Source organism: Hypomesus nipponensis, chromosome 13 (assembly GCF_054491055.1).
Source record: "Hypomesus nipponensis isolate SF chromosome 13, ASM5449105v1, whole genome shotgun sequence".
In the NCBI taxonomy this organism is placed as follows: Eukaryota; Metazoa; Chordata; class Actinopteri; order Osmeriformes; family Osmeridae; genus Hypomesus; species Hypomesus nipponensis.
The window spans coordinates 8,020,893-8,042,200 of record NC_140373.1 but is presented as its reverse complement, the minus strand read 5'-3'; the positions used below and the strand labels follow the sequence as shown (position 1 = coordinate 8,042,200).

The following is a 21,308-nucleotide window of genomic DNA, read 5'->3' as shown; positions in this document are numbered from 1 at the left end:
ATGTTATCAATTATTTTGCTTAGACAGTAAAGAACCAAGTACAGTCTTTATAGCTAACGATGTCTATAATGAAGCTTTTGTTTTGGTAACTAAATTCTACACAGTATTGACATAAAACATCAGAAACAAATCCAGAATACTACAGCGGTGATGACAATGTTTTAGATTACTTACACATTTAATTTATTCACCTTATCAGAATACATTTAAGAAAGCATTACAATATCTTCATAACGTCAATAAATACCAATAAACTAATTAATACAGCATAACATTATCAGTTACTTAATAATATCCCTTGTGCTTCCTTGTGGTGCACCTTTTTCACAATGTGACTTTTTGTCACAATGACCCGAAAGCAGCACAAGGGTTTTAAATAAGTTAAACAAATTGAAAACAGATGTGAAATAAACAAATATGGAGGGTCAAGGGTTATGATGGTGTAATGTGTGTAACGTGTGTATAAGCATATGTTTGTGTGTTAACGTGTATCTACGAGTGCATCCTATCCCTCCTCTCACTCTTTAGCATCAGCTACTCCTCCAGCAGTGATGGCAAAGGTGGCCTCATTCTCAGGCATATCAGGACTGCAGGACATGGAGGAAACGGAGCACAGTCATGTGTGAAAGTAGCCTGTTCATGCCTACCCCACTTTGTACTTAACAGAGACAAGTGCACCAATAGTTTGATAACGTGACATCTACAAGCTCAGTAATGATTACCTGTCAAATATCTTAGCGATTCTCATCTCTCCCCGCCCTTTCCTTAAGCTTATACGTGTGGTGGACGCATGAGCCAAGATGTGTCCTCCAATTGGCTTCTTTGGATCAGCTTGGAACCTAATGAGACAAAACTAAAACCTGTACTATTCCTATTTATGAAATGTTTAGAACATTTGCTAAATGCGAACATGGAATTAAGAATGAGTGGAGCTATGTATTTTAATCTCTATGTCATCTGAGTCTTAAGTGAGGAAATGTCACCTACGTCATTCCAGCCCCAGGGTCAGCTGTCATCTGATTGGTCACAAACACTGCCACGTTGTACTCTAGGGTGATGACATGACATTGTTAATGGAAACCAGTCTCTACCAATGGAAACTCAACCATAAATCCCACACAAGGATGATTTGTCCCTGTTGAGTACTGTGTGACAACAGCAAGGCGTTATTTTTAATCTTGTTTACTCTATCCCACAGGTGTGAAACATTATCAGACAATGTTTGCCTGTCTACTGGTCCAGACCTTCAGAAATCTTTTGTAGGCGCGAGAGCATCTGTGCTAGCTTCTGCTGCCTCTCCGCCAGCTCTCCTCGGCCAGAGAAGTCTACCCTGAACAGGGCCATGATGGAGTCTATGATCTGGGAGGAGACCAATGGAGGGAGAGGTGGAGATGATTAGTAAAATGGGAGATGGTTCGTCTGCATGGGTAGTGAACAAAAAGAGAGAGAACAAAGAGGCCCTGAGCCGCACACTGAATGGAGAGTCAGAGAGGCATTGCTTCTCTTACAACTCCAGTATCAAATCTTCCAACTTGACAGCAACACTGGAGAACAAACATATACGCTTAAGTGATAGTGTATACCAGAAGTTTGAAGACACCCCCCTCCTCATGGAACTTGGCAGCTACAAAGTCCAACAGCTCCATCTGGTGTTCACCTGTATGGATGTCACACACACTCAGACTACACGTGTGTGTGTGTTTTCAGTTGTTTTGCTTATGAGCTAGGAGGGTTCTTACTGGTGTAGGCTCGAGCATACAACACGTTATCCAAAACAGCATCATGGTCCACATTGAACCTGTCTGCTATGTCCTTAAGTCTGTCTGGTCGACTGGCAGGTCAAGTTCAGTTAGGAAAAACAAGATAACGTACGCCATGTTATGTAACCAATCATCACCAAAGACCCTTTACTCTCCTACAATTGGCTGTGAAAGGTCCAGTGTAGTAGCCTTTGGAACCAGTCAAATCGGTGTGCTCATGTTTTATTTACTCTGGCATACATCTGGCTACCCTTCTGTTCAAACAATTTCCAGCTGGCCTGGTTCAGGTCAGGCCAATCATTACTGTTGATCTAATATGGGGCGGGTAAACAATCAAGATGGCTGTCGCTAATGTCAATTGATGTCTGTTGAATTTACTATCACGCCACTATTAAACAAACTTGTCAATATGCAATTGCTCTTAATGATTTTTTTAATAAGAAAGATATACTTGCTGTACTACTTCAGACAAGATTTGGGATAGGTTACACATTTCGTTGCTCTGATTGGTTGTAGGTCTATCCCATTGCATCCAGAGGCATTTTGGTCGGCACCCGTTGAAAATGCCCCATGGAAATCGAAAATGAACTGGGGGATTCCAAACTACTTGCAAATTGGTCTGGCAATAGCAGGCTACCAGAGTACAGCTGTGGAGAGGATACAAGGTGTTTTCTGTGTCGATGAATATGACCTTCCCTCCTGTGTAGCTGTCCTCTCCTGGTAGCTGGGCGGTCACTGGAGAGACAAAGACATGCTAAACAGACTTGCCAGACCAACCTTCACTTCTCAGTCTGGCTGACTCATGTTGAATAGCATTTGAGACAAGAGGATTTGAGAAATAGGATGAAGTATACATACATAGATAGATCCCTAAGTATGGTTTGACCCCTTATTATCCCACCAATTTAATGACTTACCACAAAGAGTGTGAGACAGCTGGGTTTTGCCTGTCCGGAACTCTGAGAAGGTGCAAAACTGTGACAATGCAGGATAGTCGAACTAGGCTCAATCTGATCAAGCTATGTCAAAGTCCACTTAAAAGTATTTTGTTGGAGTAAAGCAGACATTGAAGCTCACCTCCAAATGCCTCAGTGATAGCCATACTCTCAATACCTCCACCAATGAGTTTACTGCAAAGAATCAAGAGGGAGATCAGGTGTTGAAATTAAAGCACCTGCACAATTTAAAATTGTGATTTTTTAAATATGTTTCTGAGCAGACATGCTGACAACTTCAAGCCTCATAACTCAAACTCCAGACTCCCAGTCGTAATGTGAAACACTTGTTTCCTCTTTGCGCTGTACTCAAATGCTGTCAGGAATCCATTGGTCTACAACAAGAAAGATCAAATACATTTATACTGCTTATGCATGCTTCTGGGCTAGCTTCTTCACATTTGATCAGATTCAACCTCAAAGATTAAGGAAAGAAAGATGTGTGATGAGATCTAAAACTTGAAACTTTTATAACATGCTTAATTTGAGGTGGACCTCTCACCAGCATTTTCCCAGCAGCCTCTTTGATCTTGTCCACCTTGGCCTCCGAGAGACCCTTGACATTGCATAGGTTCCTACGAGTAGTCATCTGTATCCCCTTCACTGTGCAGATACCCACTGATTTTAGCTTCTTTATGTCGGCCATATTCTGTGGGGAAAGGTGTGTGTGTGTGGGGGGGGGTGAAAAGGAAATTGGAAACAGGCACTGTGAGAATTAAAGATAATAAGAGGGGGATAAGATAGTTATGTGAGAGGAACTGTGTGTATGATGGGTTAGGGGAACTGGTCTGTGCTTGGGTAGACTACTACTCACAATTCCGTGTTTCTGTAAAAGATCTATGTCTTGGAAGAATGAGTCCTGTTGATAAAGAAGTATGTCAAAGAACATTTTCATTTTACAATTGACAATATTAAATTGCATAATCTGACTCTACCCATCTAACGTAAAATCAGTGGCAAATCAGGTAGTGACTGGTTTTACTAATAAGAATCTAATGGGTACTGTAAGAGTTAGCTACTGTACAATAGCTACCCTATCAGCATATCCTGGCTAGGCTATCCTGGCTAGGTTAGGTTAGCCTAACCTCTTCATCTTGGTAGCCGCCTTCATCTTCCACAACTTGGTCTTCGGCTGCTTTCATGGCGATATAGCAGGTGGAGTTACTTTTTTAACCTTATAATTGTAACTGAATTTGACAAATTTCTTAAAATCTTTACACCAACTTGGTTAATACGGTAGCAGTTGAGTGTCAGTACAGCTGGCGGGAAACCTAATTGCCCATCACGCGCGAAATTATGTAGTATCGCGTGCTACAGTTGTTACTAAATTAATGACAACAATGTATCAACAGTGCAAGTGATTGCAAAAAAGAGATGTAAAAAGCAGAACGATTTCCTTCTCCTTGATGTTTTTATTCTTGCAGTCTTGATTTTTTGTTGAAAACACAGATTTGCTCCAGGAGCAGAGGTAAGATACCATACGTTCCAAAACGGGCGACAACAAAAGTAATTGACATCTACTCAGGCTTGACCGGATTGTGTGCGCTATTGAGTTCAGAATTAACAGCCAGTAAATTGTTGTAAGAAACTTAGCAGACATTTTCTGAGGCATTTTTCTAAGATAACGTCAACCCCACGTGTTACAGTGCTAAATGGCAACATGTGACTTAAACATTAGCTGGAACTTTACGCTTCAGACTTCACATACGGTTCTTTAAACTTGTACTGAAAGACTAGTGGGCTACAGGATAACCTCGCCATTTTACCATTGCATTTTATTGGACCACAATGCACGTTGGCTTGACGTATCCCTGTGCAAACATTCTCACTGAGAACGTAGATAACTCACTAGCTAACAATGACAGACATTTCAACATCCTATGGCTTAGTCCTTGGGAGTGCCATATGACCTGCTGGACTCTGTTGCTTCAGTCCAGACATCAACCATTACAGTAGGTCATTGAACCAACAAGGTCACCTCTACCTGGGTTTTCTGGGACAAAGTTAACCAGGTGGAGCAACAAAAAACAGCAGACCTAGGTATCCTCCTGGAACAGCTGTGTGGTTTATGTGAGGTTTATGCTTTTAGTGTCAGCTCTACCATGATTTTTCGAAGAGGACGTATGAGCTTATATCCAAAAACAGGACACGGGAATTAACTGTTCCAAGGCCAAAAATGTAGTTATACACCCACATGAAAACACTCATTCAGACCACACACAGAAACATAAACACACACTAACCACTTTAAACCTCAGTAAATCATTTTTCAATAATCCAATCCAATCACCTCCCCCTATGGAACACATTTATATCGCTAAATATAAAAAATAAGTAAAAGGTCAGTGCTCAGAAGTCAGTCTCTGCAGGATGTTGAGTGAGAGAGACAGCAAATGGGGGGGCGTTCATTAGTGCAACATCCAGGAGGTGACATCATCATTATGCTCCTCTAACCCCTCATCCCCTCAAACGTCAATCCTGGATGTTGGAATGAACACACGTGTTGACTGAATGCAGCTTCTTTTTTTCTTCTTTCCCCTCTGTCTCTCATTCTGAGCTTCCACTCTTCCTTGCTAGATTGCTTTCTGGCTGAAGGATGTCTCCATCACATTTTCCCTGGAGTGGGGGGCATTATTCCTGGCATGCCACCAGACATCCCAGTGTTGGGTCCCAATAGAATCTGAATGGAAATTACACATGTATTGATTGAGTAAACTATGAAAACCGCCAGTGCGTGCAATTATTCATGACAACTTCATTTGAGTAGCCAAAGCACATCAGTAAAACATTTTTTTTTTTTAAATGCAAAATGACTAATAACCAAGTTCTACGAAAGTGCTAACAGCAAATGGTAGTAGTGAACTCTCTTTGTAGGCCTATAGTTACCTGTCTCTGCTGTTGTAGCTGCTGCTGTTCCAGCTGTAGCCTTTCAGTCTCAAACACTACAGGAAGTACCAGGATCATGAAGGAGGTAGTGCCAACCCACAGGGCTGAGCGGGAGAAACTGAAGATAGAAGACAGACAGATAGGACAGGTGTACAATTGAAAACACAGCAGACTTGTGACAACAGGATAAGACAAAGGGTAGCCCAAGTAGCGTTGGCTCAGGAACAGTTCTAGTCTATGAAAGTAACCACACATCCCAATTTCAGCTATTTTTCATGAGGCTGAAAGAGCAGTGACACTTTTGCAAAGATTTGGCAGAATCAAGATCAGGATTGATGAGTAGCATTAGCTGTGTGTGAGTTTTAACCATATTGGGCTAACTCCAAAAGTAGGTTTTGTTGGTACTTTACGATTCCCAAGGATGACTGGATGTTGTATGTTGCATATGTTCCCAATCAACAAACCATGTAATGCTCTAAACATACCATTCATTACATTTGCTCTGCCAATACAATACCATAATACAAGCTTTTATCATGCATACTCACCTAATAATGAACTACATTGTCAATGTCACAGAGGAGAGAGGTCCTGAACACACATAGAGGCACCTGGTCTCTAAACTTTATGGGACGCTAGTTTACCTGTACAGCTTCTTGGCTAGAGAGACCGAGCAACCAGCTGACACCTCTGCAGCAGAGCGCAGTGTGTCAGGAAACATCTCAGTCAGACCCCAAAGCCTCTCCACCAGAGTCTCGTCCAGCTAGAGGAGAATTTTGAAAAGTATGTAACAAATCAATAACAAATGAGGGTGGAGAGCATAGATCTAATGAATAAAAGACAAGTTAGACGTTATTGTCCTGCTGAAAAATAATGCCAACTTAAAGTTCACGCATTAACAATGAAATACAGGGCATGAATGAACACGTTGATAATTCTAATAAGAATAATGATACACCCTATACTTATTTTTGTTTTTCCCTTGAGCTACTAGCTAGCTAACGCTGTAAGGAGTATAATTACAAATAAGAAAGCTCAAGTTGGCTGGTTTGCTTGGCGAAACTGCAGTGCGGTCAATAAGCTAACTAGCTAGCCAACTAAGCTGCTTGTGTAGCTAGCTATAAAGCTAAAGGCAAGATATGGCAATGCTCATGCAAGGAACACAGAACTATACCCCCATTGATAAAACAGTTTCTACAGTATAGCCTGTATAGTCTACTTGTGTCCTGTTGCAATTCTGAAATACCTCTTCGTCTTCATCGTCTCCTTCAATCTCGCCTGCGGGGGACCGGGTTTCGACTGGGCCCGCAGCCGGGGATAGCTCTTCGATTCCAGCCATGGACAACTGCTTTTGCGCCGTTTATCAGCTGGTTCGGTAAGTAAAACTTGGTGTACTTGAAATGCTGGAAGCACCGTTAAATTTGTTCGTATTTAATAGTGTTCTAAATGTTTTTTCATCGGCTTGCATAAATGTTCGACTGTAGAGGCGTGCATTGGTCCTGCGACAATCTGAGGTCACTCGATTAGCTACATGTGCGCCGGATCACGGAACAAGGGGGTCTGTGGCTTGGAGAGCTGGAATAAATTGCGCCGCCTATTGCATAGAATGTCTTATAGCAGCTTTATGTTCTTTTGAGTCAACAGACATCTATTTTTTTTAGTTTATGCGAGGCACAAATCACAAATCTCGGCATACCAGTTTTCACTCTTGGCTACTTATCTGACAATATAACTATTGACCAAAACTCCTGACTTCTGAGGTCAATCGGGTAAGACTTATAAAACTTTTTTTACGAAACGCATTTAGTTACAATTGTATGTCACGAATGTCAAACCCACTTATATCCGATATTGTTAATGCATTAATTGACCTACATTCTCTCCCTCTCTTGAACAGAAATGGAGAATGGTAGCACTAGCCTTTTAAACCGACAACCACCCAACTCGTATCGTATATTTGATCATAATGTTAGATATATGTTCTCTTTCGGGGTATTTTTAGTACCAAATAAGAAAAGTCCAAGTACATGGAAAAGTTTTGGGAGGCAGGGATTCCTTGTTTACATCCTTCTAGCTAGTACGCCGTGGGGGCGGGAAGAAACCGCCCTCATTCTTTCAATCTTACGTCATTGTTACTGTGTTTTTTGTGAATGAAAGAATCCAACCTCGAGCGAACAGAGTAATTCCGGGAAAAGGCGGACTGACATTTTGTCGCTTGCCTCGCTTCAACCGAATTCTTCAACGTTACATTTTCTATTCTATCACCAGCTCAAGGATTGGGAACTGGTGTACAGCAACGATTTGGCCAAGGACAAGTGAGTAGGCAGCTAATTTGCTTTTTGACGGTTAGCAGCAGGCTGGCTTGTAATGTAATCCATGTTGTTGGGTAATGGTAGCTAATGCTAGCTAACGTTAATGTAGTCTAGCTAGCGGGTTCTGTCTAAATACGTCAGTTACATGAGTACCTAGCGACACTTAATATCACATTTACCAGCAACAGATGCTCACCACCTATTGCTTTAAAAACATGTATTTTTGCAAACAAATTCGGAAGTCGACATATTTTACAAGAATTTAATAGTATTATTTAAACCCTAGCTAAAATGGATGTCGATCTGCGCAGTTGTGATGGCTGTCTGTTTACTATCTCTAGCAGGCTACACACCTAGCTTGCTCGCCAGTTCCAGTCCGTATAAGGAAATGGGCGAATTGTTTTTTCAGAGCATTTATCTCAAATATATTATATGATGAATATCTGATCAGAAGAATGTCGCTACTGGCAATGTGATGTATCTTGTCTCAATACGTTTCCTCGTTGCAAGGTGATCAGCAGTGTAATCAATGTAGTCCTAATAGACGTATCAATATAAATTGTATTTGCTAAGTTTGTGTTGACCAAAATAGTCACTTATTTACTACAATGGTTAACGTGGATACACTGTTTTGTTAGGGTTTCATAGGTTAGCGATTATGAGGAAGAAGTTAGTAGTTTATTTGGTCGCCCGACAGGGACGCTAGTTTGTGACAGCGGTATTGCTGAATCACTATGACTAGCGTTATGGAATGGTCATATCGGTTTACAACGGCGCCTCGTGGTTGGGCAGCAGTTGTTGCCTGTACTGTAACCGCCCACGCATTTCGGGAAGCGCAGTTTAAGGTCATATGGCTACACTGAGGAAGAATAATAGCTAGTACGGCCTATGGGTACACTGTAGGAATGTGATCCTTTTTTTGTAGCATTTTCTGTACACGTGTTGCTGCTTCTTCAGGCCTGGACAGTTTTCTTATCTCAAAACAAAGTCTGTGAGACAAAGGAAATTGTTTGAATTAGTGTAAGTAGGCCAAAATTGTATTAAGTTGGAATAATTAGGCCTCCAAATAGTAACACAAGGAATACAGGATATTTATTTAAGAAGAGAAATCTTCAGAGTACAGAAGTGAAGGAGGATAGGAGAAGTTAGGCTTGTGTCAGTGCAGAAGTTGTGGTAGGCCACACAGGGGGAACACCTGCTTTGAGCAACAGTGTGATGTGGACTCACAGTAAGACCAGACTTCCCTTTACGGTTCCTGACAGATTGTAGAAATAATTATGATTTAGCTGCTATCCCATCCATCCTCTACGATCAGGAATCAAACCATCAAAAGGTATTTGTCCATGTGTGCTGATCCTTTCTCTTTTCTTCCAGACTGTATAGATCTGTGTTGACTGGTGTCAGATAAACCCAGAACATGACGTCAGAGAGATCCAGCAAAGCCCTCAAGGTAAGACTGGGGAAGTCCTGACCCTAATAATGACAAATGATTGCAACCTCCGATTTCTATAAGACAAATTGCATTGTGCTGACATTCACAATCTCTCTCCCTTTTTATATGTCCATTTATCGTCTCTGTTCCATCATTTCCTTTTAATGTTCTCCATACATCTCTCTAATTCCTTTCACTCCCTCTTGTCTCCATTTCACTCTCCTTCCTCCTTGTCCTCGTCCCAGGTGAAGAGGGAGTGTGGGGAGAACGTCCCCGTGTTGTCGGACAGCGAGCTCATGTCTCTGTCGGTGCGGGAGCTGAACCTGCACCTGCGCGGCCTCTCCCGCGAGGAGGTCCAGAAGCTGAAGCAGCGGCGCCGCACCCTGAAGAACCGCGGCTACGCGGCCAGCTGCCGGGTGAAGCGAGTGTCCCAGAGGGAGGCCCTGGAGCAGCAGAAGAAGGAGCTGCAGAGGGAGGTGGAGAGGCTGGGGGCGGAGAACGCCGGCATGAGGAGGGAGCTGGAGGGGCTTGGGGCTCGCCTGGCCGCACTGCAGAGATTTGCCCGGGGTCTGGAGTCAGGGGGGGGCAACCTCCTGGCCACGGCCCCTCGCCTCAACACGGCCTCAGTCATCACCATCGTCAAGACCCCTCCACAGGCCCACACTCAGAGAGAGCAAGGAGGGTCCTAGGAGGAACTATTGGTGGATGAGGAGGAGGACTCCTGCTCACTGACAGACACACACACACTCATACACGTAGAGTTATGTGCTCCTTATACATACACTTATTCACACGAGAATTAGAGGAACACAAACCATCATGGCACTTATTAAAAGTTCAGCGCTCATGCATGTACAATATTGAGGCATCCTGAGAATAGGGATAGGCAGTCACATACGGATTTTAAAGCCTGGCTATTTTTCTCACGCAAACACCCAGACGGACTGTAAAACAGTAACCCCTGATGGATCTTGACTAAAGCATGGACAGACCAAACAGAACAATGAACACACACACACGCACACACATTGATCCCAAGACAAAACCAGTGCTGCTACTGGTGCCCTGATCCTGTGACTCCAGTCCACACCAGTGCTGTCTTCTGTCCAGCTCCAGCGTGGTCTCTGGTCCATAACACACACCACCAAGGTGGACCGCTCCACTTTCGGACTCTTCCTCAGTTTCTTTCAATGCTACGCAACCACCTCACGCTCTACCCTCCTCCCTGTAATATGGATGTATTAATCCATTCGTTCATTTATATTGCGCATTCATTTCCACTTTGCATAAAAAGCAATGGATTGGTCCAAGGAATAAGGCGAGTGGTGCTACTTCAAGACTATAAAAAAAGTCTAATGCCATTGCCTTCTTCTACACCAACCTAGTGCTTTCAAATGCTAAGGGGGTTGTGAACACCCAGACCTTGCCAGGGAGAAGGGCAGAGGCTGACCTAGTCCCTAGGACAACATTACAGCTAGCATCAGTGTATTTCTGAAGCATCACTGTGCTCTCCCCTTCCTCTGACGTGTCCAATGTTGTGCTTTGCTGTGTTGCAGTCTGTCGTGGTTCCATGGGTATGTATCAAAGCTCTGGCTCCTCTAACTGTAGATGTCGGTCATAGCTGGAACATTGTTGGGGGGACTCACCCCTCCCCACGTCTCGTAGAATGCTATGTCAATGCAAGTTCTAATGATACATTCCTCTGTCTGTTGTTTTTTTGTAATGTTTGTACAAGAGACGAAAATGTTGAGCAACATTTATCAGAGGTATTCTATATTTTATTTGTATTTAAGGATAGATATTACGAAAAAGCTAACGAGTGCTGTGATGTAATGTATGTTTCAGATACCTGCGTTGTTATGACTAGTTTGGGGGGGGAAACCATTTTCTCATGTCTGATTATTGTACTGAGTGTGACGACGATTATAATTTTTTGGAAAATGTTTAACTGTTGTGATGAGCTGTTTAGTTATGCTAAAAGCCAATGGCCGTGTCGCTGTAAGATGACTTATGTATGCGTGTACGCCATATTTGTACTAATTTCATAGTGTGGCTTGTTGTAGGGATATTATTTTTATATGAAGTACCAAGGTGATGATAATGATGATGGTATTGTATTATTGTTATTTATGATAAATATATTAAGTTCCCTTCTGTAATGATGAGAGTGTGAGAGTAACTATGGGAAGAAAGAACGGAATGGTAAAAGAAAGAGACCGGGATGGAGATGAGAGGGTGGTGGTGGTGTGAGGAAATGAGGGGATTAGGAAGTGAATGAGGAACACTTGGATTGTGACGAAAGACAGTAGGGTAGAAGGCGGTGCTTAATTCACTTGAAAGCCTTGTAATATGTTATATTTAAGTACCCCCTAACTCCGATAGAACATCTAAAAAGGGGAACTAGACCATTGATAGAAATAGCAATATGATTTTATCTGTCAATAAAATAACACGTTATATTGTGTTGATGAATACTCCCGTAACCGTAAGGTAATGTTTAGCTATTGGTATCAATGTTGCATAGCATTTATCCCCCAGTAATATCTAATGTCTCAGATTTATGTCAAATTGTGCTGGATGTTTTGTAATTCTGCAAAACAAAAATGGTCTTTGTATTTATTACATGTATTTTTTCTATGGTGAAAAATTAAGTACATTGTCTATTTTATATATTAATGAATAAATGATTAAATGTTGTATATATTGTACATAAAATGGTGTGATTTTCATGCATGCATTTATAAAATATTGGCCACTTAAACTTGCACAGAAATTCTGTTGGAATCCAGTTGGAGGACAGTCCTTGCTAAAACAGGCCTTCCTAGTTTGGGGGTTTATATTATAAGGAAGTAGAAAAGGGAACCACAAGTGTGTGTGTGTGTGTGTGTTGGAACATAAACAAAGATTGAATGTATAGGTTAAAAAATAGGCAACATGTTCATGTACAGTAAATCAGTAAATGCATTATTAGTCAGCAGACTAGAAACCCAGCTCAGTTTTTCCCTCTATTTTCCTGGTTTTACTGATGCAGCAGTAACACTGGTCATAAGGCCACAATAAAATGTAGTTCCATAAACCCCCCACAATAACCTGAAAACAATGAAGGGAGACAACATCAGAACAAAACTAAATATATTTATTTTCTTCACCTGTATATGTATTTGTTTGAACATCATTTTGAAGTCAAATAGAAGCATAATAAGAGAAGCTTTATAACAAAATACAATGAGCTGGAACAAAGAACTTTGTCAAAATAAAAAAATACAGTTTTCATTGAGCTGCAGTACAAAACTAAGCTGTATTGCATCAATTCAATTATATCAATATTACTTAAGATGTCTGTATGATGTAAAACCATATTTACAACTTTCTTAGTCCTTAGTGGACATGTACATCTAATAATAAAATAAATGTACATCCTGAAGAGAGAGAACAAAGGAGAAGACCACAAAATCCAAAGGTTTTTAGCACTGTGACCTCATAATGAAACTCAGAGAATCTTGAAGCAGCATCCCAGATTATGATTCAGGATGAGAGAGAACAGCTATATGCTGGAGTGGAAAAGTGTTCAGGTCTTAATGAAGCACCCAGAATATATGTGTAAAAGCAGCAGATTGGCTGATTTGCTCTGACTGAATAAGGTGAAGACAGGCATTAACTCAAGCAGCTTCGGTACTGTACAGGAAACATCTAGAAGGATGGGAGTAAAGACTGTGTTGAGACAATGCATTCCATCTACAGACTTGGTACAAGCATGTCTGGTTCGATAAAGACAACTGTGTGTGTGGGTGTGTTCAAATCCTGGCTGACGTTCATGGTTGCTCTCTGGTGGAGGGATAGAGCATGGCATGCAATGACTCACCGTTGCAGTGTAAGGACAGATTGATTCACATAAATGACTTAAAATCGAAACTATCCAAACATTAACTAGTTCTCCTAATTTAGTCAAGACTGAATCTCTGAAGCCATTACATAGTATGTTACTCCAAAAAAAACATGTTATCTATGATATAATCCCCGCATAATTTGAGTGATTGTGAAATATACCAGAAATAAACCTGTTTCAAACTACAGTTTCCTCCAGACTTAATGTATCCAAAACAGAAGAGACCTATATTCCTTTCTAGAAGGGGCTGTGTTCATAGGGCACTAGGGTGTTGTCCCCTCTATAGCTAACCTCAATAGTCCTCCAGTGGAGGTTTGCTCCACAAAGAGAGACAAACTCAGGAGCTAGTTCTAATCCCCACCATACAAATGATGCCCCAATTACACTGGCATAATCCAGACTTCTGTGTTGCTTGCCCTCCCACTTGCACCCTATGGGTTGTGGGCAGATTTCTCTTAATCTATAATCTGATCAAGTGCGGTCTATCCACCACTCCACTCATAAACCCGCCCTCCCCTCCCCCGCCCAGCCTTCAGTTGCCCTCAATGAATCACAGACAACAACAACACCATCCACGCAGATGCTCTACTAGTGCCTTGCCCTACTGAACCACTCATTCCCTCTTTCTCCTTCTCCCTTTTGCGTCTCTCTCTTCCTACTTCTCATTCATATCGTCCCTTTGCTACCAACTGTAAACACTGCCGCCATGGAAATCTTAGACAAGCTGCAAGCTTGAATTTGAGATTAAATACCATCCTGAGATACAGAAGGACTTTATTTATTTAGGATTTCAAAAATATTTTCTTGGGGATGATAGCAGAAATGCTCTCAAAACCTGAAAATGTAGAGTTCCACCTCAAAAACTCCCTATGAAAAGTCCCTATGACTATGGCCTCAAACTAGACAGCAAGCACAAGTTCTCATGAGTTCCTAGACAAGTGTAAACATTATGCATGTTGACAAGTGTGTATATATGTGTATGTGTGTACTTGTGTGCATACCTGTGTGTGTGTGTGTGTTTGTGCACTTCTGTGTGTGTGTATTTATGGATGAATGAGAGCGTTAATATGTGTCTACTGCTCTCTAGAACTCATCATCTGAGCTGAGCAGCTGGGTCTTCTCCGTATCCCCTCGGCCGCTGAGTGTGCTCTGGGTGCGAGATATGGGCGGGGCCGCACCCTGCTCCAGAGTGGCCTGCTGGGTGTACTGCTGGTAGGCCGGGGAGAAGTTATGGATGGCATCCTGGACCATGTCCCCCGGGTTCATGGTCTCCTTCAGGCTGCTGGAGATGCTCTTCATGGGGGCGCAGCGACCTGGGGGAGAGAGGGATGGAAGTAGGGGGAGAAGAGGAGGTAGAGGAGGGAGGAGAGATCAAGAAGATACAGCATTTAAGAGCTATAGAACAAGCAGCATTAAACAACACACCAAATATTAAATGAGCAACTCAAAAGGTATGACTGCAGGAAATCCTTTAAAACAGACTAACTAAATTTAAACTAAAAACTTAATTAACTGATGGATGACAGGTTTGTTAACAGGATATAAACACATAGACACAGACCCAGACAAAGGCAGGGAGCAGAAACGAGAATACAATAAAGAGACAGATCAGGCTCCATCTAGAGAGAAGAGAATCCGAGGTGGACCTACCATCCTCTCCATAGGTAGGAATAGGTCCTTTAGAGTGCAGCAGAGAGAAAAAGGGAAAGAGAGTGAGAGATAAAGGGAGAGATACAAAGCAAGTAGAATTCGTGAGTTTTTGTACAATGAGAGGATTCCAACAGCATAAAGGGAAAGAGGGAGGAAAAAATTAAATAGTTTGTAAGGAAGTGTACAGGACGATGTGAAACATTTCGAATATTGTCAATATTTGTGATTTTCATGTTCCAAATTCTTCATATTCTTCATAACTTTGGGAAGTTCTAAAGGAAATGGAGCTCCAGTGGAGTCTCCAGTTCTCCCAGTGAGAATGACCCCTCCACTCCTCTACCTCTCCCCATCACCATCTTTATCCAACCCACTTCAACCCCCCCCCCCCCCTTCTCCCAATCCCCCAAATCCTCCCCCTTTTCTTCCAACACCCAACGTTCCTCCACCTCTCCTTACCTTGTGCGTCCAGCCTCTTGTCCATGTAGACCGTGTAGGTGAAGGCGTGCCTCAGGGCGAGCGAAGCAAAGAACATCTCGATGCAGATGATGAAGTTCTGGTAGCCTGCGGCCACGGTCCCCTCGCCGACCGTCACCTGGGCCGAGCTGATCTTGGGGATGGCCCCACACTTCTCCAGGATGGCCAGCAGCATGCCTGACAGAACACACACAGGTACGGCATCAGAGCGCAGAAGAACCAGCCAGACTGATTTGTTTCCCTAGAAAGAGGCTGCACAGTGTCCGTCTGGCGTCACACATCATGCGCAAGAGCCAGCAAGTGTGTCTCACCCTGCCAGAAGGAGAGGAAGATGACCGACTTGACCATGAGGAACTTGAGCATGGGACTGTAGGGGCTGAGTAGGTCTTTGGTAGCGAAGTAGAACAGGAACAGGGCGTAGAGAGACAGGCTGACTGAGATGTTGTAAACGATGGTCACGTACAGGTACCCACCGGCCACACTGAGGAGAGCCACAGACATACAGGCGTTGACACAGACAGGTAGGACTGCATCAGTGAGGATGGACAGTGGGTAGCATGGCTCACAGCAATGGATATTGGTGTTATACATATATATGTTTTACATAATCAACCATGAAAGGAATTAGGCTAAATAATGTAGTTTTGGCGACGGATTTACATTAACATAAGTGTGTAAACGTACTTGAAGTCTCCGTCCCGGTACTTCCCGAAGGCCTGCAGGAGGACAGTGATGGCGGCCATAAGAGGTTTGACCACGCAGAATTGCAGCGTTGCCTGCTTGCAGAAACGCAGGAAGCCGATACTGTAGCTCCGCCCCCACAGGCAGCACGTCCCGTACACACAACTAGACCTGGGAGGAAGGAGAGGTAGAGGTCACATAAGACGTAACATAACAGACACACACAAACTCCAAAGTGCAAAACACACACAGCTGACAGTGTGGAAGACCTACTCAATGGGCTTTCCTCTGATCTCAGCCATGATGGCACTCTCTCCTCCCAGGTACTCATAGCAGAGGCTGAGGAAGTTGTAGATCACAAATGCTGTGGAGGAGCACACACATATACACACACACACACCATTTAAAATATGTGTGAAAGGAAAGGATGCTGCATAAACCCAAAATGGAAAGAGTTTCATCATAAAATGTTATCTTCACTATAAGAAAACCTTTGAACTGTACATTTCAAAGTGTTTTTTTTGAAAATAATACAAATGGTGGAATATTTTAAACAGTAACAACCTTTGGCAGACACAATTGTAACATTTCCATTTTCTAAATGTATTATGGAATTCCAAAGATCTGAAAGTCTGTGAATCAAACTAATGTCATGCTTTGGAAAAAAACACTTAAAAACAGCATAAAACCAGACCACATAACCCGACCACCCACAGTGCACAAGACTGACTTCCTGTGTAGGGTGATGACACATCCACAGAAGAGCACTTAATTTCCTGTTTACAGTAGATCTGTTGTTTGAAAATGATATCAGACAGATAAACATTGTTATGTACCTGATTATCCAAATTCCAGATCTATGACGTTAAGAGATATGTATCATTAGGAGCCTTGAGCATAAGGTCTCTCTCTCTCTCTCTCTCTCTCTCTCTCTCTCTCTCTCTCTCTCTCTCTCTCTCTCTCTCTCTCTCTCTCTCTCTCTCTCTCTCTCTCTCTCTCTCTCTCTCTCTCTCTCTCTCTCTCTCTCTCTCTCTCTCTCTCTCTCTCTCTCTCTCTCTCTCTCTCTCTCTCTCTCTCTCTCTCTCTCTCTCTCTCTCTCTCTCTCTCTCTCTCTCTCTCTCTCTCTCTCTCTCTCTCTCTCTCTCTCTCTCTCTCTCTCTCTCTCTCTCTCTCTCTCATACACGCACACACAGACAAAATGGGACAGCAGCTGTGAGACCAGATTCATGTCCCTGGGCCTGTGGGTGGTGTGTGAAATGTCATGTCTATACAAGGGGATCCATACAGTGGCAAGTGGCATGGTGACTTTGCAGAGGGTGTGTGTCTAGCTCTGTGTGTGTCATGGCTGGGTGTTTTGGAGTATAGTGTGTGTGTGTGTGTGTGTGTGTGTGTTTGTCTATACAGCTAAATCTATGACCCCCGCAGTACTGCTCTCAGCTGCTCAGCAGTCCTGTGAGGGGGTGCTGGTGTGCAGTACATCAGTCAAGTATGGGACTGCAGTGTGTGCATGTCTGTCTATATTTAGTCCTGATGCCCAGGAGAACAGACTGTGTTCCCATGTTTCAACCAGATCCAAGCTGCAGCACTGACATTAGTCCCTCTGTCCTCTTTCTCTCTCACTATCTCTCACTCACCATTTCTCTCTCATTCTAACACCATCTCTCTCTCTCTCCTAATCCCTTGCGAAATCTTTACCAATTCAGCTCAACACAGTCACTATCCATCACAACAGCATATCTCACACTCCAGTGCTCAGTCCTCTGTCCAATTCAGCTGGCAGCGCCCGTGTGTGTGTGTATGTTTATCTCCGAGCTGTTCTTCACTTCCTCTGGGACCCTACAGGGTGGCTGCTGTTGCCATGCCAACACAGCCAGTCGAAGCTAGGTTGAGCCCAGAGTCAGTTAGTTTATAAATCAGTTTACTCTCCAGTAAGTTTGGTAGAGAGCACATCATTAGGAAAGCAGAGCAGCGTTGCTATGCAACAGGTTCTCACTTTGCAAAGATGTAGTCTTGGCTGAGAATAACAAGAGAGAGAGAGAGAGAGAGAGAGAGAGAGAGAGAGAGATAGATGGCAAGAAAGAGAGAGAAAAAGAGAAGGGAGAGAGTGGGTGGACAAAAAGAAGACAGGACCCCCCCCCCCCCCCTCCAACAATTCTCCTCCCCCACCTCTCCTCACCCTCATAACAGTCCCTGACAGTGTCAAAGTAGACGTAGTACTGGTCGTTGGTGAAGAAGAGGAGGCTGAGCCAGGAGTCAAAGGCGTAGATGGGCACGATGAAGAGGATCCTGACGATGTGTCTCTGCTCGTTAGGAGAGCTGTAGAAACGCAGGTGCATGTAGATCTGGGAGGTGGGGGGGGGGGGGGTGAGAGGCAGGCGGCATTTATTGATCCATCCGAAGGGAAGGTGCACAGTTCTATTGATTTTCCATTCCACAACACAAAAGCAACAGTCTTCCCTGTAGCACCAGCATCACCGGAAGAACACACTAGACTGTGACTTCTGAATCATCATCATCACTATCCTGGGTTCAGTTCCTCCAGCAAAACAAATAGCCACCACCTGACCATGAATTTTATGGTACAATAGAGTACCTCACCTGGAACTTGTCTCGTGTTACCCCCACAATGAGACTGGCCTTGGTGACTAGACTCCTTCTGACTAACACACAGAGAATCTCTGATGTCTGACACCTCAACAGAGACATGCGTCGTTCACAACAGAACACAAAAGTATGTGTTCCGCCTCCCATTCTGTGTATTACTTGGTATTACTTTTACTTTGCTATTGATATTGACCTGCTGTATGTGTCGGTAGTTAAATGTAATATTAGCTGGAACATGTACCATATTATCAAATGGTGCAGCGTATTACCTGGTGACAGGTGAACAGCAGGGCTGTCCAGACAAAGAACCCAGACACAGCCTGGGCCGCGGTGCTCATGAGGAAAATGGGCTGGTCTGGGGTGAGCAGGGGGGCCTCGGGGAACCAGGAGATGTTGGGACCCAGGGGGGCCGCAGTGGGGAGGGGGCTGGGGGCCACACCCAGGGGCTCTGTGAGCGGCACATCTCGCTTCCACAGCTGGCTCATCTGGAGATACAGAGAGAGAGAAATAGAGAGAGAGAGAGAGAGAGAGAGAGAGAGAGAGAGAGAGAGAGAGAGAGAGAGAGAGAGAGAGAGAGAGAGAGAGAGAGAGAGAGAGAGAGAGAGAGAGAGAGAGAGAGAGAGAGAGAGAGAGAGAAAGAGAGAGAGAGAGAGAGAGAGAGAGAGAGAGAGAGAGAGAGAGAGAGAGAGAGCATTGATCAGGAAGAAGACTCAACAGTAAATCATTCACCATATATACTGATCATCTAATCTGTGCTGTATGAGCGCAGAGATAAGAGAGGTCCCTCTTTCATTGCTTATTTCCCTGACTTCATCTACATGTCATACTCTCTTCAAAGACAAATAAGCAGAGCAAAGGAGAAAGAACAGCACGTTCCTGTAATGCTAGTTGTGTCACGGTGGATTCAGTTAGAATGCCATAAGGCAAGAGGGATGATTGTTGTTGTTGACAGACCTACATGAAGCCAGAAAGAGCTCAGAAGAGTCCTTGACATTACTAAAGGACACTGGGAAAATAACAGCACACGCACACACACAGACAGACACTCACACACACACGCACACGCACATGCACACACACACAGATTCATCTGCTACAATTAACCTGCTATGATTCATTGTACCATTTTTTATTAAATACAATTATAGAGTATGAGATAGAAAGAGAAAGAAAGAGAGAGAGAGAGAGAGAGAGAGAGAGAGAGAGAGAGAGAGAGAGAGAGAGAGAGAGAGAGAGAGAGAGAGAGAGAGAGAGAGAGAGAGAGAGGACAAACTCACATTGACCTGTTATGGCTCAGCTGCCTCTGCGTAGCAACCATAAGTCATATTAACACATCGCACAGACAGCTCAGACTAGGCTGGCAGAAATAATTAAAACACACAAACATGCACAACACACATGCAATTAAATGATTTGGTGATGGATGGAATTATTTGAATGGATGCTGTTTTCTACAGACTGTGTTGACCGTGTAATATAATCTGTTTTATTAGATGCCAGTAATACCTGTGTCTGACAGGGGTTACGTGTATATTAGTTTGCAGGTGATCAGTACAACGACATGCAGAATAGGACTGAATGCATCAGGGTGTTGACATACACAAACACGCACGTACACACATTGATTGAGAGGCACAGGGACGATTTTGTTTCATAAAAAGGCAAAAAGGCAGTATGTAACACACACAGACATACATGCACACACACCCTGGAATGATGTGGCTGTGGCTGCAGAATAAAAGGTGTGTGTAAAAGGGGAGGGCCATGTGAAGCAGCAGTTGAGGAAGAAAGAGGCAGTGTGTGTTGGTCATCATTATAAAGAGATGTATGGGTCATAGCTAGCAAAGATTAGTTTATATGGTTGGCAAAACTCATATCATGATATGGAAGTTCATCCACGTATAACACAATTACCATTACGAGTGTTTTATCTCTAGAGCATGATAGTGACTCTGATTCCAAACAATAACAACAATTTCATTTACCTTGACGTTGATAGCTCAAGTCAATTGGAATCAGAGAGATATCTAGAAAACAGAAATTACGTAAATACATGGGCAGTCACAAAATGTTTCAAATAAAATTATGACATGGCTATTTTCTGATATATCATTTATATATTACTTCTAGTGTGTTGCTGGCTTATTTTGAAGTGGCCACTGTCCACACAGTTGTTCACTCATGCGCACTTTTTGATCCTCTCACCTTGAATCTGTCGATGTGTCCAAAACACACCTACGTTGGATAAAGCAATCCAACACCACAAATAAAACAGAAACGGCCTTAATTCCTCAAAGCTGCCGTTGGTTCACGACCATCCATGTTTAACTCCCAGTGCGTCGGTTTGACTGGAAATCTCTGCGCCTGAATTCAGGAGTTCAATCCCGTTAAACAAATCTCACTTCGAAAGTTTGAGTATCATTTTTTTGGATTGTTATGTCTTTTCTTCATTCCATTATGAACAGTTTTATCAATCCATGCGTATAAAATATCTGTTTTTCAAAAGAGAGCAAAATGTCATTCCTTTCTCTCCTCTCCGTGTGTCGGCTCTTTGCCAATTGCCACACAAACGCAATCCCCTCGGATTACAGTAGCTCAACTCGCTCGGGCCATTTCGTGGTTTTAGCC

At 43.1% G+C, this 21,308-nt stretch overlaps 4 protein-coding genes across 6 annotated transcripts; 1 reads left to right on the top strand and 3 right to left on the bottom strand.

Moving 5' to 3' along the window:
- Positions 1-172: 172 nt before the first annotated feature.
- dmc1 (DNA meiotic recombinase 1) lies at positions 173-4,036 on the bottom strand. The gene is made up of 13 exons (XM_084670007.1): positions 3,841-4,036; positions 3,570-3,614; positions 3,258-3,404; positions 3,008-3,090; positions 2,838-2,890; positions 2,678-2,719; positions 2,423-2,495; positions 1,740-1,831; positions 1,584-1,657; positions 1,245-1,359; positions 988-1,048; positions 723-839; positions 173-587 (listed from the first exon to the last, which is right to left on the bottom strand). Exons 1-13 carry the CDS (start codon positions 3,895-3,897, stop codon positions 518-520), a joined length of 1,029 nt encoding a protein of 342 aa, XP_084526133.1. The 5' UTR covers positions 3,898-4,036; the 3' UTR covers positions 173-517.
- A 111-nt stretch (positions 4,037-4,147) lies between these two features.
- Positions 4,148-7,542, bottom strand: tomm22 (translocase of outer mitochondrial membrane 22 homolog (yeast)). The gene is made up of 4 exons (XM_084670010.1): positions 6,888-7,542; positions 6,286-6,404; positions 5,642-5,759; positions 4,148-5,435 (listed from the first exon to the last, which is right to left on the bottom strand). Exons 1-4 carry the CDS (start codon positions 6,978-6,980, stop codon positions 5,361-5,363), a joined length of 405 nt encoding a protein of 134 aa, XP_084526136.1. The 5' UTR covers positions 6,981-7,542; the 3' UTR covers positions 4,148-5,360.
- Positions 7,276-12,084, top strand: maff (MAF bZIP transcription factor F). Of its 2 annotated transcripts, none has more exons than XM_084670009.1 (4): positions 7,276-7,410; positions 7,910-7,956; positions 9,328-9,403; positions 9,631-12,084. In XM_084670009.1, exons 3-4 carry the CDS (start codon positions 9,371-9,373, stop codon positions 10,072-10,074), a joined length of 477 nt encoding a protein of 158 aa, XP_084526135.1. In that variant the 5' UTR covers positions 7,276-7,410; positions 7,910-7,956; positions 9,328-9,370; the 3' UTR covers positions 10,075-12,084. The 2 variants fall into 2 exon arrangements, with proteins under 2 accessions (XP_084526135.1, XP_084526134.1); XM_084670008.1 differs by having other exon boundaries at positions 7,295-7,410; positions 7,539-7,956.
- Positions 12,085-12,500: 416 nt separating this feature from the next.
- On the bottom strand, positions 12,501-21,291 carry tmem184ba (transmembrane protein 184ba). 2 transcript variants are annotated; one of them, XM_084670004.1, is made up of 10 exons: positions 20,886-21,291; positions 20,666-20,707; positions 18,950-19,165; positions 18,253-18,418; positions 16,350-16,440; positions 16,080-16,247; positions 15,707-15,876; positions 15,378-15,572; positions 14,922-14,948; positions 12,501-14,584 (listed from the first exon to the last, which is right to left on the bottom strand). In XM_084670004.1, exons 3-10 carry the CDS (start codon positions 19,163-19,165, stop codon positions 14,355-14,357), a joined length of 1,263 nt encoding a protein of 420 aa, XP_084526130.1. In that variant the 5' UTR covers positions 20,666-20,707; positions 20,886-21,291; the 3' UTR covers positions 12,501-14,354. The 2 variants fall into 2 exon arrangements, with proteins under 2 accessions (XP_084526130.1, XP_084526131.1); XM_084670005.1 differs by lacking the exon at positions 14,922-14,948.
- Positions 21,292-21,308: the final 17 nt, after the last annotated feature.

Coding starts and splice junctions, on each gene's coding strand:
- dmc1 (XM_084670007.1), bottom strand. CDS start 3,897: ATGAAAGCAGCCGAAGACCAAGTTGTGGAAGATGAAGGCGGCTACCAA. Junction 3,091..3,257: donor AGGCTGCTGGGAAAATGCTG/GTGAGAGGTCCA, acceptor TTCTTGTTGTAG/ACCAATGGATTCCTGACAGC. Junction 1,658..1,739: donor GTATGCTCGAGCCTACACCA/GTAAGAACCCTC, acceptor ACATCCATACAG/GTGAACACCAGATGGAGCTG.
- tomm22 (XM_084670010.1), bottom strand. CDS start 6,980: ATGGCTGGAATCGAAGAGCTATCCCCGGCTGCGGGCCCAGTCGAAACC. Junction 6,405..6,887: donor GAGACGATGAAGACGAAGAG/GTATTTCAGAAT, acceptor ATTCTCCTCTAG/CTGGACGAGACTCTGGTGGA. Junction 5,436..5,641: donor AGCTACAACAGCAGAGACAG/GTAACTATAGGC, acceptor ATTTCCATTCAG/ATTCTATTGGGACCCAACAC.
- maff (XM_084670009.1), top strand. CDS start 9,371: ATGACGTCAGAGAGATCCAGCAAAGCCCTCAAG. Junction 9,404..9,630: donor GATCCAGCAAAGCCCTCAAG/GTAAGACTGGGG, acceptor TCCTCGTCCCAG/GTGAAGAGGGAGTGTGGGGA.
- tmem184ba (XM_084670004.1), bottom strand. CDS start 19,165: ATGAGCCAGCTGTGGAAGCGAGATGTGCCGCTCACAGAGCCCCTGGGT. Junction 16,441..18,252: donor TGTCAGGGACTGTTATGAGG/GTGAGGAGAGGT, acceptor GCTCCTCCACAG/CATTTGTGATCTACAACTTC. Junction 16,248..16,349: donor ATCAGAGGAAAGCCCATTGA/GTAGGTCTTCCA, acceptor CCTTCCTCCCAG/GTCTAGTTGTGTGTACGGGA.